Raw genomic sequence first — 15,300 nt, forward strand, 5'->3', positions numbered from 1 at the left:
CTCTTAGAGGGCACGGCCCCTACCAAGATCCATGTGGATTTTCCAGTGAAGTGGTTGTGTTTTGTTTTTTGTCCTTTTTTTTTTTTTTTTTTTGAAAGGTAGAGACATACGTCAGAAGGTGTTTTTATAACATTATTACCAGGAAAGGCTCAGTGTACAATACGACGGGAAGCAAGGATCCATCTCATTACTCAATACAGTATGACAATATGTGTTGAAACAAAAGCAGCAGTTAAAAAGTTTAATGTAAGCCATGACTACAGAGACAGAAATCAGTAAAATCTCAACTTTCCTGGTTTAATTCAGCTAAGAAGCGTTTGCTGGATTTGCATTACATACAAATATGTATGGAGAAGAAAAATGGATGTGTCTTATTATGTAATTACGTTGTAGAAATGATACACTGGTCTATGATATGATGAATCACATATGAAGGACAAAAACATGGTAAATGAGGGCATTTTTATATATATATATAGATATATAATATCAGTGTACCCTCAGTCTATTGATTTTCACATTATAAATGAAAGCAAAGTTAACACTGGATTGAACGATTGCCAAGACAACAAAAAACATTTCCTTGGCTGTAGTTTACTGAAAACCATGAGGGTATCACCTTCTTTCAAGGTATATAAACTAACTACTATCCAAAACCTTAAGGTTTTATCTATTTCAAATGAATGTGATATATGTGTGTGTGTATGTGTGTGTATGTGTGTATGTGTGTGTGTGTGTGTGTGTATGTGTGTGTATGTGTGTGTGTATGTGTGTGTATGTGTGTGTGTATGTGTGTGTGTATGTGTGTGTATATGTGTGTGTGTGTGTGTGTGTGTGTGTGTGTGTGTGTGTGTGTGTGTGTGTGTGTGTGTGTGTGTGTGTGTGTGTGTGTAAATATATAAATACATAAATATGTGATTGTCATTAGGATTTTTTTCCCAGAGGTGACACCCTGTTACTGTGCGTAACGGGCGCATTCCTTTGCAAGCTTCGACAAATTTCAGTCTCCCTGTGTTTGGAAATGTGAGTATAAAATGGGTGTGTATAAAAAAATGTGTGTGTTTTAAATTTTTATTTATCCATTTATTTAATTATAAGTAATAACAGGCAATAGTGAGCCATAGACAGCCATAAGTGAGGTTTGTCAGAAGAAAAGGGTGAAAAAAGAGAAAAAAAGAAAAGGGGTTTGAACGCGGGCGCGCACACAGTAGCATGCGCGTTCTCATTCTGCGCCGATGTGGGAAGAGAGAGACGGTAGAGAGACATAGATGGAGAGTGAGAGCGAGAGAGAGAGAGGGGGACAGAGAGAAACGCTATTAGCAGCTACAGTAAACGGCAGAGCACATACAGTCTGGAGAAAAGCGGATGCGACAAGGTACCGTGACGCAGTAAATCCCTGTTTTGCATTTAAACATTTAGTGTCAGCGAACCACTCTCGTCGTTAATGCGATTCCCGTGGCGATTTTTGTTTTGTTTTTTATTTTATTTTTTATCTCGATGGCAGAGTCCCTCAAGCCCGTCCTGATGTCTTTTTCTCCGCGCTGTTATATTTTCTATGTCCCACAGATGCTGAGCGTTGCCCTGCTATTTACGTGCGCTGTCGCATTCGGACGAGCGTCCGCTCGCTCGGACAGCGGGAATTTCTTGGATGATAAGTGGCTCCCGGGGAGATGGGATCAATTTCGGGATGTAAGTAATGTGTCTAGCTCGTCTTATATTGGCACCCCACCCCGTTGGCTTCCCGTCCTAGGAAAGCCTTCTCCGGCTTGTGATCAGAACATGCGCTTCTCGTTTTGCTCGTTTCGTCCATGCGACACGTCACTGGGCCCGTTGTGTTGTTTTTTTTTTTTTTTTTTCTTCACACTTATCAGCTGTTCCAAGGTGACAGGGAAAACGGTTAAAAAATACTGAGCTCCCTTGCAGATATGTTTGCACGACAGAGATGTTGGTTTATTAAGACGTTTAACAGATACACCTTGAGTTCCCAGGAGCGGCTCTCACCGCGGCATGGTGGGAGTCTGCAGACACGGTGAAGGCCTGTTTAGGAAAAAAAAAAAAGAAAGATATGAACACCTGCCACAAGGTTGAAGCGAGTAAATTGCAGCTATTGCGTTCATTTTTGGTGTCTATGATTTTTGGCTACATCGTAAAAGGGTCGACTTAAGTGTAGAATACAGAAAGCATACCGTCAACTCACAGACTGTGAAGGTATTCGGGAAATAAAACATATTTCTGTGCACTTCAATGTCTCCCTCCCACTGTCAGCTGAGCTGTATTGTCTTTGAACAGATCTGGTTAGTTATTCTGATGGTGAATATCTTAAATAATAGGCTTTCAACAAAGCAACGCCATCCGTTATTACTCTAAGGCCACTTAGTTCTTTTGATAATTATGTCACAGACGGCAGTGCATCTGATTATGTAAATCAGCCGCCAGGTTGTTTTACAGGGAAATGTTATCCATGCATTTCACTTACTAATCCTCCCCATCTTTTAACTCATCTTTCTCAGTGGGTAAGCCTATATGTGAAAATGATTTAAATGAAAGTGAAATATTTTTTAAGACGTCTTAATAATATGCAGTAAATTTCAGGTACTTTTTATTTCTTATTGGGTCTCCTCCCCCCATATAGTTGACATATTTTGGCAGTTGCACTCATACGCCATATGACAGAGGACAAAAACAAGGCATTTTCACATATAATATTAAGGTTGCATACATGATTGTTCTTCTGAGTTTGGGAGATAGTTGAAAGCTGTAAAGCTGTAAGTTGTACTTTGCTTTTGGTGACTCTTAGATTGTTGTCTTGTTAAAATGTTTAAATGTTTGTTACTGTATATATGTCTCAAGCGGGATTTTAGATGAACCAATTGGATACAACTTAACTCCAGCTACTTTGCTGGATTTGGATCATTTTATTTGGAAAATTTTGGGAAATTTGACCGACCATGTGCTATGTTAACATACAAAGTCCTATATATGACAGACAATCATTTATGTGAACAATACAGTTGTAGATATCCAAGTAGTTAATTATGATTAAATTAATTCTTATATCTCAAATAATACCTGCCTAAATGTGATGATTTAAACCACTTATTGATTGTGTTTTTAACCGGACACATTGTACAACTACAGTTAACAGATACTGTTTAATTGATATTTTGTTTTGAATATGACCGATTTTTAAATTAATCTATCATTCACTTCTAATCTTTTGATGTTTTTAAGTTAAATTACAGTTTGTTCTACATGAATGCCCTGCTTACATAATTCAAAGAGCCATTAAAAACAAGTACTGAAGTCTCAACTTGCTAAGATATGCCTTTGTATGCTGGAGGCTGTACATTTTACAAGAACTATTTGAGTATAGCTTATAGCTCATTGCACAGAGTTATGGTGGCAAATCTTGCCAAATATTTACGTGTTTAACCCAGTAGTGCTGCTTAATATGAATACTTATCACCTAAATCCTGTCAGTGAGTTCAGTGATATTTTTCCTGCATGGAATGGTCTTCTTAAATATGAATGTCTATGTTCTGAACTTGTGTATGTTCTGTTTCTTTAATTTGTTCAAAATATTTTGTTTTAGACTCTTACAGTGACTTTTGTCTATCAGTGAGAGTCATATGCGAGTCTCCTGGTTACTGCACTAGATAAAATCTTGGCTGTTGAGTTGATGTTAGTCCTGTTCCGATATTGTCGAGGCCCCTGGGCTCTCTGAGCTGCACTGGTGCCTTCTCAGTTTTTAAGACATTCTGCTTTGCTTACTTGACCTTGGCGAGCTTACCATTCTGGCACAGAATAAAAATGATAAGCTGTGGAAGAAGAATTAAATGGAAAAACCCAATAGAGGAGGTGTGATTATGAGCATGACACATCTTGTGTTTACAAGCCTCATTTAAACAGATTAGTTCTTCTCTCTTTGCCTCTCCTCTCCTCTCCTCTCCTCTCCTCTCCTCTCCTCTCCTCTCCTCTCCTCTCCTCTCCTCTCCTCTCCTCTCCTCTCCTCTCCTCTCCTCTCCTCTCCTCTCCTCTCCTCTCCTCTCCTCTCCTCTCCTCTCCTCTCCTCTCCTCTCCTACCCTCCCCCATCCTCTGCTTGTCTGTTCTGTGTGGTTTGTCTTGCAGAGGGTGAATGATGTAGAGAAGGTACAGACCTTGAGGCCTTTTCCACTTCAAAGCACCACATTGCGGATTTGTGTGTGTGTTTGTGTGTACATGTCACAAGCTCCAGCAAGACAACCAAAGCCAGGAGAGTAAAAATATGCAAATATTTCTGGACATTAGGCATAGAGTGCTCCGAAGGAGAGGGGGGCAAAAATGTTATCCATTCAATTTTGGAATAATGTTATGTCAACTGTTATATAAATATACATACAAAAACAGTTCAGTTTTCAGATCAAGTATATGTACTCATAAATAGGATAATGTTTTGATGTATAAATACATATTTGTTTCTGGAGAACATGCACATAGCAGGAAAGAGGTGAAAAGATTGAGATATATAAATTAAAGATGTGTTTTTTTGTGGCATACGCTCAGCAGGCAATTACACTTATTGTTAAATTTCGGGTTTCCTCTGGTTTTGGAAATTGGGTGGCTGTTTGTGTGCACAGTGAAGCGCATTCATTCATTTATTTAAAGATGTCCTTTGAGTCTTGATGTTTTAACCACGTTTGCTCAGATGCTGTTAATCAAATAGTCAAACAGTCATGAAACGTTCAGAGACAATTGCAACATCACTCTGTGTTCAGTTTAGAGTACTGTGTCGAGTAAAATAAACAATCAATATTTTACTAAAAGATTCAATTGCACATACACCTCAAACTCTATGTATATACTTGCACCAACCTCCAAAAATGGCGTCAATGAGTTGAAATGTGTATGTGACTGTGTTTCAGTCTCTTGGTTGCTGACAGAAAAGTATCTTGTGTTCTTATCATTGTGTTGCAATATAGATGTGCAAAACATAATGACAACAGAGTGCTTTATCTATATCTAAGCCCCAAAGCTAGAGTGAGATTGTTTGCTGTGTCATCCCTGGCCAGTGAGTCTATGATCTCATTTTTTAAAAAATGGACATAGAAACAGATGTCATGTTAATAATAGAGAAGTGGTTAGATCTGTTTCTTCACTGCAAGGATAACTGTCCATACATAATTAAAAGACGATTGTTAGAATATTTAATTTTATTTGTTTCATGCGTAATCACGCAACTTTGCTTAAATATGAACTGTAACTATTGTTGGTCATAGTGACAACCTCCATACTTTACCTGATCTAAAATGACTAAATTGTTGAAAGTATAAAGAGTCTGCACTTTTCAATTTATTAGAACCTGAAATACAAGTTTTCAAAAGAATGGTTTAGACACTTGTTTCTTAAATGCTTCACTGTGGGACTCAGCGTGTTCTATTTCCTTATTAACTTCTGTTTCTGTTTGTCAGGTGGATAAACCTGAATAAGCCAACAGAAAACACACATGCAAACAGCACAAAGATAGAAAGTCTCATATTAATTAATATGCCAAGTGTATACAATATGTACAGAGTTTCAAACAGTAGTAAATTGGATATGTGAATTTAATTTTGAATATTTCGTTCAAGAATTTCTGTTTTTGACATTTCTGGTCTAAAACTGAATGAAAATATCTGCACAGTGGGTTAAGCCTGGCTTTTCTATGTGTGTGTGTGTGTGGGTGGGGGAGTAATCTCCACAGAGCAACGTTTGTGTGAAGTTCAGGTTGTCACAGAAGTTGGGTAGTTAGAGTAACTAGAAATAGAAAAGTTGTGTCATGATTAATAGAAAATGGAGTCAATCAGAGGCAAGTTACAAAAAATGCAAAAAATGATTTCCCTTCAGCTACACTATACGGCCAAAAGTATTTGTTCACCCATTCGAATAATCGGAATCAGGTGTTCCAATCGCTTCCACGGTATAAAAACAAACACCTTGGCATGTCGACTGTTTTTACACACATTTGTGAAAGAATGGGTCACTGTCAGGAGCTCAGGGAATTCCAGCATGGAACTGTGATAGGATGCCACCGGTGTAACAAGTACAGCTGTGAAATTTCCTTGCCCCTAAATATTCCAGTCAACTGTCAGCTGTATTATAAGAACATGGAAGTGTTTGGGTGCTGAAGGGCTGAGGTGCATAGCGCAAAGAGGTCGCCAACTTTCTGCAGTCAATCGCCACAGACCAGAAAACTTAATTTGGCCTTCAGAATAGCTCAATAACAGTCTGCAGAGCTTCATAGAATGGGTTTCCATGGCCAAGCAGCTGCAGCCACACATCACCAAGTGCAATGCAAAGCCTTGGATGCAGTGAAGTAAAGCACGCTGCCACTGGACTCTAGAGCAGTGGAAATGTGTTCTCTGGAGTGACAAATCGCGCTTCTCCATGTGGCAATCTGATGGACATGTCTGAGTTTGTCAGTTGCCAGGAGAACAGTACTTGTCTGAATGCATTGTGCCAAGAGTGAAGTTTGGTGGAGGGGGGGTTATGGAGTGGGGTTGTTTTTCAGGAGCTGGGCTTGGCCCCTTAGTTCCAGTGAATGGAGCTCTGAGAGCTTTAGCATACCAAGACATTTTGGACAATTCCATGCTCCCAACTTTTTGGGAACAGTTTGGAGCTGGCCCCTTCCTTTTCCAACATGACTGTGCACCAGTGCACAAAACAATGTCCATAAAGACATGGATGACAGAGTCTGGTGTGGATGAACTTGACTGGCCCACACAGAGTCCTGACCTCAACTCGATAGAGCATCTTTGGGATGAATTAGAGCGGAGACTGAAAGCCAGGCCTTCTCGTCCAACATCAGTGTGTGGCCTCACGAATGCGCTTCTGGAAGAATAGTCAAAAATTCCCACAAACATACTCCTGAACCTTGTAGACAGCCTTCCCAGAACAGTTGAAGCTGTTGTAGCTGCAAAGTGTGGACTGCTGTCATATTGAACCATATGGATTAAGAATTGGATGTCACTTAAGTTCATTGCATGTCAAGGCAGGTGAGCGAATACTTTTGGCCATATAGTGTATGTTAATCCCATATGTTTCAGTTTGGGTGTAATCAAATGATTGAATGTAATTTATAATGAGACATAGTTGAAAGCTCCTTCACCATAATTTCGTACCTTATATTTATTTAAACATATTTACATGGGATTTCCCTTTTAGTGGTTGCACTTAAAAATCGAAATAAAACTGTTTTATGATTTAACCTAAAAACATAAAGATTCACCTCTGAGTCTATTGGCTGTTTAGTTGGTTAGCTTGATGTGATACTTTCTCTGATAAACAGCACAAGCACACAGGCTCCGTTTCATGCAAAAGAATGAAAAAAATTGCAACTTACATCTTATCTTTACCACAATATACAATGTATGTGTTTGTCCAAAATTTGCTGGGTTATTTTCCCTTTGTTTTTTAGTTGATTATGCCATTGTTCTTTAAGATAATTCTAATGTGAGCACCTTCATTTTCTCTTTCTATAATGCTTCTCCCAAAGGAAGTGGAGGTTTGTATAAATGCTCAATGCCCTTGAATTTGTCATCTTGTTGTTCACTGAGCTGTCATATGATCATAATATTTCAATCATTCTTTACGGTCATGTTTGTTGCAGGAGCCTGGAACATGGTCTCCGGCCAACCCCTTCGATCAAGGTGGGTGTGAGTGAATATAGTATGTTTTGTTTGTTCTTTTTGTGTTCAACAAAGAAGCATAGTTTCCCTAATTTGAAGGGTTATCTTAGATGTCTGGAATTTTTTGGCTGCCCTATTTCTGTATGTGACACTTGCTGGAGATACAACACCACCTAATTGTATATTTCTGTATGGCAATCAGGGATGAACTGCCAATTTGCTACTGTATATATTAATAAATGATCACGTGAATAGGCAATGTCCACAATGGCTACGCTTATTTAGATTGCCCTGAATTTGTAACCTCTCCATGTTTTCTCAGTTTTTGCTGGGCATTCACAGATTTTGTCACATAGACTGTCTGTCCAGTATATACTCTGAAGTGTGTGTGTGTGTGTGTGCGTGTGTGTGTGTGTGTGTGTGTGTGTGTGTGTGTGTGGTAAATAAAGTCTTATCCTCTGTTATGCCATCCTCCAGAATGAAAATGTTGGGATGAATACCCTCTGATCAAAAAATGAATAATTTAATTTCAAAAACAAAAGCTGCTGTACTTGAATGCAGCACATTTTAAGACCGCATTTGGTATTTTTGAAGTCTTTCTCTGATAGACTTTGAAGTCACATACCACTTCTCTTAAATACACCAACTTGCTGATTAACCACAACAACTTTAGCATGTTTTTTGGATTCTTAAATCATCTGCTTTGCCAGTGTTTCACAAATGAATTCTCTTTAAGCACACAACATGAGCACAGAAACTCTCACTTATCCCCGTATCCTCATGTACACTCACGCGTCCATATTCGCTCTGACACGTCAGGGAAACAATAGCATTAGACAGTATGTTGGAGGATGGAGGCAGGATAATCTGCTAAAGCTGCCCAGGGATTACAGTAAGGTTCTTTAGTTGAGAGGTCACTCACCAACCGTTCTCAGATCAGATGAGGGCCTCCGATCCTGATCATAGATGCCATACTGAAGGCTGACGTACAGTCAGTTGCTGTAAGCTTGCTGTGACCAACAAAGATCAAACACTCAGCTGAAGATTCAGATCTAAAGTCAGCTGTTACCTTGAAAGCACAATGTGGTCTTTATCGGCACAATCTGATACCAGATCAGTGTAAAAAATCTTTACAGGAGAACACTCATGTGTGACTCAATTGATGCTGATGTGGGGTCAGAAGTAGCTTGTATAAGGATTTCCATCTGTTTTTAGCTTTGAGTATTCTTAAAGGTATTATGGGTTTGAGGGAACGTGAGTCAGATGTTGCTCACCGAAGTGACATCCATTGACACAGGGAACACATTTTGATATCAACTGTGAAAGGCGCAGAGAGGCAATATGCGGTTTAAGAGTTGATGATAAAGGATTTCAAAGAACAAAAGAAAACATAATTTTAAGTTTCCTTTCTATGTTAATAATCAGGAGCTTATTTTCTCTGTTAAGCTCTTTAAAGGGGTATTATGTTTGTAAAAACACATTCAAAGGTACATCTACATGAGTAAAAGTGTTATTCCCTTTTTTTCTATTTTCAGTCTTTGATCCCGCCAAAGACCCCTGTCAGAAGATTAAATGCAGTCGCCACAAGGTGTGCGTGGCTGAGGATTACAAAACAGCCTCTTGTGTCAGCCAGAGAAGAGTTAGGTAATGAACGCAGACGCAGTTGCTCTTTTTATAATAGGCTTGTGTTTCTTTGCTGTCCTTAGAGGCTGAAGAAGCCTCAAATGAACCATTCGTAAAAAAAAAACGAAAAACAAAAAAAACAACTATTACTTTGCATCTCTTCATTCTTTCCTCAGTTTTCTCCTATGCTGCTCGACAAGGAATAAAAATAGAAAAATAGAGAAGTTTTTATTTTTTTTGGGGGGGGGGTTAACTTTCTTGTTGCTTTACTGGTTGCTCAACTCTCTTGTGACTGTTGTGTGACATTACTGTTTAGTCCAATTACCCCAGCACTGGTTCTGCTCTACAGCGGACTCAAAGTCCTGCCAAGTGATGTGAATGGGCTTTGTGTGTGTGTGTGTGTGTGTGTGTGTGTGTTTCTGTCTGGGACACTGCAGACTGGACAGAGGACAGTAACGCCAAACTGGCCTCATTTCCCATTTTTAGCAACAGCAATTACCACCACACAAAGCTATCAAATCAGAAATTGATACATAAATCCTACATCCATGTCTCATTTCAGAAAAATGCCATACAGATCCAAAGTGCTTAGAAAATACAGGATTTAAATGAATCAGTGATGATAAACATTATGTTGAAAGTCACATCATATCATCACATTGTAAGTGTTTCTTTCAAATCTCACCAGCTTTAAAGATGCTAATCTGTATCAGAATCCTGGGTCGAAGTGCAAGCCTTGCCCAGTGGTTCACCCATCTCCAGTGTGTGGAACTGACGGCCACAGCTACTCCACTAAGGTGTTCACATTTGTGCACTCTCACTTCTTCTTACAGTCCACATAGAAATGATTTTTCTCATTGCCTTATACTGAAACATCGTAAATTCTTTCCCTTCTGCCTTGTCAACCTCGTACTTGTCTTTTGTTTAGTGTAAGTTAGACTACCAAGCATGCATCTCAGGAAAAAAGATTGCTGTGAAATGCCCTGGCATGTGTCCTTGCCCCTCACAGTCTGAAGAGAATTCTGCACAAAAGAAAGGTGAGGAGCACAATCCTACTCACAATTGTACAAAAAAAATTATCATGACTTAGTGATAGAACCAAGCCTGTGAATTTCTCACCAAGGTTCACGCTCCCAATAACAGTATGAGACCCTTCTCTAAACCTTTTGTCCTTCTAAGAAAATAATAATTTATATAAAACTGAGGGTAAGATAGTAATACAAATGATCATTTCCCTTTTTACCCAGTATGCAGTGAATCAGAATTGAAGGAAGTGGTGAGCCGTCTGAGAGATTGGTTCAGAGTGCTGCATGAGAATGGCAACCACAAGAGAGTCAAGATCCAGAAGAATAGTGAGTCCTTTCATTAAAAAAAAGGGAAAATAACTCTTTTTGCATGACTAAAATCATCGCTTCAATTAATTTTTTGATGTATCATTTTTCCCTCAGAGTTTGAAGTTGGGGCATCACCTATTTGCAAAGATCCGCTTGGGTGGATGTTCTCCCGCCTGGATACAAACTTTGACCTCCAACTTGACCAGTCAGAAATTAGGAGCCTCTATTTGGATAAGAATGAGCCGTGTTCTGACATATTCTTCAAATCGTGCGACACACATACAGACAAAGTTATAACCAGCTCTGAGTGGTGTACATGTTTCCAGCGCTACACAGGTAAGGCTTTTAAAACTTTATCTTTGTAATTAATACAAGTCTGAATACTTACAGACAAATCCTTTTACACAGATTAGATAGAGGTATATTTAGTGAATTCCTGAATGGAACTCAGTTGACAAAGGTTGTGTTTCATTCCCTTAGTTGAGATTTCCGTCAGACTATTTGCAGTTTCACTGCGACAATGTTTGAAAATATTCACAAACACACAAAGCTCCTTGTGATTCCTCAATAACAAAATTATGGAGTTTGTATGGACAGTCCGGAAGTATTCAATCAGCTTCAGGTTCTGCAAATGCAGATGGGCCTTGCTGCACAGCTGCTGCCTCTGCAGTCATCCAAAAGTGACAGCGTAATTGAAAGTTATAGCTAATTAATCAATTGAACAAATATTGAAACATTTACATGAAGATGATGATCAACATTACCACAGTAAAGAAAAATAAACCTAAGTTGTTTTAATTCAATATATTTTTCTACTAGTGAACCAAGGTTTCAGAATCACTAAGGTTTCAAATCATGACCCATGTATTGGGTGAAATATATAAAAAAAAAATTGTACGGATTTAATGTATCAGTACAATACACAAACAGCCCCCCCTACACACACAAAAAAATAAAAAATAAAAATCTGGTTTGTGACAGTCCTTTGCATTTACTTTTCAGATTCCCCTTGTAAAGCAGAGCTGTCCAGCATTAACAAAAAACAAGCTGGGAAAAAGCTACTTGGTGAGACACACACACACACACACACACACACACACATGCAAATACTTTCCTCTAGCCCTGACCTCTGCTGAAACAGTGCGGTGTGTTTTTTTTTGTATGCATAGGTCAGTATCTGCCATCCTGTGATGAGGACGGCTACTACAGGTCCCATCAGTGTCACAGCAGCAGTGGACAGTGTTGGTGTGTAGATCGCTACGGCAACGAGGTGGCCAGCTCACGCACTCATGGACCTGCAGACTGTGGTAGGCAAAACTAGTAAATGGGCACACACAGCCCTTTGCTTTTAGAAGATCACAGAGATATACAGTAACTGGGGTTTGCAGTCTGGGTAAAAAATAAGGCACAGATTTCCAATCATGATATACTAATTTGTTATCTTTTTAAATAATGGTTTGCTTTCTTGCTGATAGGCGGATAGATAACATATATTTTGAACCTCCACTAATTGCAGCTAGTAATCTACATCTAAAATAAACACGGGAATTGTATTGGCTTATCTGTGTCTAAGCCTAACAAGATAAACTTTCAAGCTTCTTTAAATGAATTCCTGGACCAGAGGAGTTGTGAACTGTTTTCAGTTTGTGTTTATTTCGTCTAACCAGATGCAGAAAGTAGTTTTCTGGTAGAATTTATCACCAATATTTTCTGTTTAAAGGTGTGATTTTAGAATCTTCTGGAGACCTGGGCAGCGGTGACTCGATGTTCACAGATGATGAAGATGATGATGCTAATAATGATGAGGATGACGATGAAGATTCCTTTGGTCTCAATGATCAGGCTGGGGTGGATGACGAATATGACGAGGACGATGGTGACGACAATGAAGAATATTTGTCATAATTCTGAAAAAAAAAAAGCAAAAGAAAAAGAGAAACCTGTTTGTTTGGTCAAACTGCACGTTTATAGGCGACTACCCAGGCAGATACTTAATTGTACTAACAACTATGGACTGCACTCTGTGTATTCTCTGTTAACAAGTGAAAAAAACAACAATATTCCTGACAGATGTTTTTTTTTTGATTTCTCTTTCTTGTCCAAGTATAAGATATAATTGGTTAATAGCACTTATTTACTTGTGCATCAGCCAACCAGAGCATATGACAAGGACTAATCAACAACAAATCCAGTGCTTTGGATTTGGTCATGTGTGCAAAGATATCTCCCTTCAATGGACTACTGAATCTCTTGTGTGTACTTTCTTTGTGCAGAGCTCTGATGCCTGAGGTGCAGTGTTTAAGAGAATCCCCCTCTTCATGCCTCCATTTGCTTCATTCTTCTTCAACCTCTTTATTCCTATCAAATGTTCCTGTGTATAGGTGGGAAATAGATGGTGTAGATAAGAGAATAATGCAATCTCTCTACTGATCTTGATTTTTAACTGTGACTGTATCAATATAGAAAATAAGGTAAGGGGCAGACATGTTTCATTTGGAGAATTTAGGCAAAAAACAAAGTGTGATTTGGATAAAACCCAAGATGTTTGCTTCTTTCACAGAGACAAAAATCAAAGGCTTGGCTAGAAGGAGAGACAGATTATTACTTAGAGGGGAAAATTATCTATTTTTCTAGTCCATTGTTTGGTGAATGCAGAGGATGACACAGATCTGTTGTAGCATTTCTAACACCGCATGGTGTTTCATTCTGAACAAGAAGTAAAGATTTTGTGGATCTCAAAATACAATGGAGCTTGATGTTGAAAAGTTCCCTAAAGCATATACAAATCAGATGACACATACATTCTTCAAAATGACGTGATCCACAAATATGTGTTTCTACTGACTAATAACATGTCAGTTAAATCAAAGAAAACAACCCAATCAGAGGGAAATGTGTTAAAATGGTTTGACTATACAATAATAATTTATCCTTTGTTAATCCCCATGGGGAAATTCGTTCTCTGCAATTAACCCATCATGGATGAACCATGAGCAGTATTAGGGGGCTGATGTTGACCAGCACCAGGGGAGCAGTTAGGCATTCATCTTCTTGTTCTACAACACTTGGACACACTAGGAAGAGCTGGGGATCGAACCAGGAATATTCGGTTCTAAAGACGATTGCTCTACCTCCTGTATCACGCCGCCCCTAAGGATGCTGGAACAGAAGAGAAAAAAAAATCTGGCACATTAATAAAAACAGAAGTCACACAGATGTGCTGAAAATGTCATAGAGGAGATAAAGTTTAAGGTGTGCCTTTTACTAGTATGGACTGGATGTGGTGAGAATGAAAGGAGCAGGGTTACTGTACTGAACCTGAATAAACATTCAAGATTGGCTTTACTGTTCAGATCAATATATATGTATGTGTCCGTATGTGTGTTTACACACACACACAAACACACATATGTATAATTAGATTGGTATGGTTTGTGTTTTAGGTCTCTCCTATGATGCCATTGCATAGGTCATCAGAACTTTAGTTTCAATACATAGGATTGCTAGAATGTAGAGAAGCACAGAGAAACTTAGCAGCTAAAATAATCATACACATAATGTCTGCTGGATTTGAAAATGTTTTATATATTAGTACACAGATTAGTACAGCTTTGGTTTAGAAAGCTTTATATGAAAAAAGGATTATCATCTTTCAGTGTATGCATTGTTAATTTGTACTTGACATGCACTAACTACCGAAAGTAGTATATTTGTTGGGGTTCAAATCTGAAACTGATCCCAGGTGTGTGTATTCCTTAACCATGTTACTGTTTATGCTGACCTGAACCAGCTGTATTCCTATGTTACCTTTCAATTAAACTGCCATGTTGCTTTGTTTGAAAATCAAATGTCTCGAAGTTCCATGTTAAGTGCCATTTTATTTCCCAGTTGTTTTTTTTTTCCTTCTATCGTATTTTTTAACATGGATCTTGATGAACTGGAGATATTTCAGTTGTAAAACATTTTGTTTCTTGAGTGTGATGACATACAAATCGTTTAGATGATTTCAGACACTGTAGCCACTTTTCAAAAATCAAATACACTGTCATCACAGCTCTGATAGTGTTAAAAGATTATAATGCATTTTTTTTACATTGTATGTCTGATTTGCTGAAATAAAAGCTATATTGACCAACGTTTTGTAGCCTAGTTACAAGTGTATCTCAAAAACAAATGTATGCTGTGAATGCCTGGGGAAATTCAGTTCCATATCTAAGATTTTCCTTCTCTGCTTATAATTTTATGTTTTGGAAAATATGATGAAGCAAAACTCCAAACTACCAAACTACCTCCCTTGTAAAATTAGTTTTTAGCCTTTTTTGGGGGATCCTCCATTTTCTATGAATTACTTTAAACCTGTTCATTAGAAGAATAACAAACCTGTTGGCAGTCAGTGAGTTCTCTGAGCATGATTATATTTATATTGTATAAAAGAGTAAAAGGTAAATACATTGTATTTCACCAACCGCATTATGATCACATCACACTTGCATGTACAAGCATTTGATAACAAAGAAGTAACACTCATTGTTCAGCAAATTTTCTTCCCTTTTTCTTTTTTTGTTTTGTTTTTGCAGAACCTTTAATTTTGACCTACCAGCATCTCCAGGTAAGGGGGGGTCACTAGGTGCATATCAAAACTTCACACTTTACCCCTGCCTCTATGTTCTAACCATAAAAAAGGAGTGAGATACAATCT

General features: G+C 38.4%; 1 protein-coding gene across 2 annotated transcripts; it reads left to right on the forward strand.

Moving 5' to 3' along the window:
- The first annotated feature begins 1,240 nt into the window (after positions 1-1,240).
- On the forward strand, positions 1,241-14,444 carry spock3 (SPARC (osteonectin), cwcv and kazal like domains proteoglycan 3). 2 transcript variants are annotated; one of them, XM_086156804.1, is made up of 12 exons: positions 1,241-1,375; positions 1,567-1,689; positions 7,626-7,665; positions 9,180-9,288; positions 9,956-10,064; positions 10,196-10,304; positions 10,515-10,619; positions 10,716-10,937; positions 11,604-11,666; positions 11,771-11,908; positions 12,322-12,477; positions 12,875-14,444. In XM_086156804.1, exons 2-12 carry the CDS (start codon positions 1,567-1,569, stop codon positions 12,880-12,882), a joined length of 1,182 nt encoding a protein of 393 aa, XP_086012930.1. In that variant the 5' UTR covers positions 1,241-1,375; the 3' UTR covers positions 12,883-14,444. The 2 variants fall into 2 exon arrangements, with proteins under 2 accessions (XP_086012930.1, XP_086012929.1); XM_086156803.1 differs by lacking the exon at positions 12,875-14,444 and having other exon boundaries at positions 12,322-12,653.
- The last annotated feature ends 856 nt before the right edge of the window (positions 14,445-15,300 follow it).

The sequence above is a fragment of the Fistularia commersonii genome, chromosome 12 (assembly GCF_037954325.1).
Source record: "Fistularia commersonii isolate RoL2024-O1a breed Wild chromosome 12, RoL_Fcom_v1.0, whole genome shotgun sequence".
Classification (NCBI taxonomy): Eukaryota; Metazoa; Chordata; class Actinopteri; order Syngnathiformes; family Fistulariidae; genus Fistularia; species Fistularia commersonii.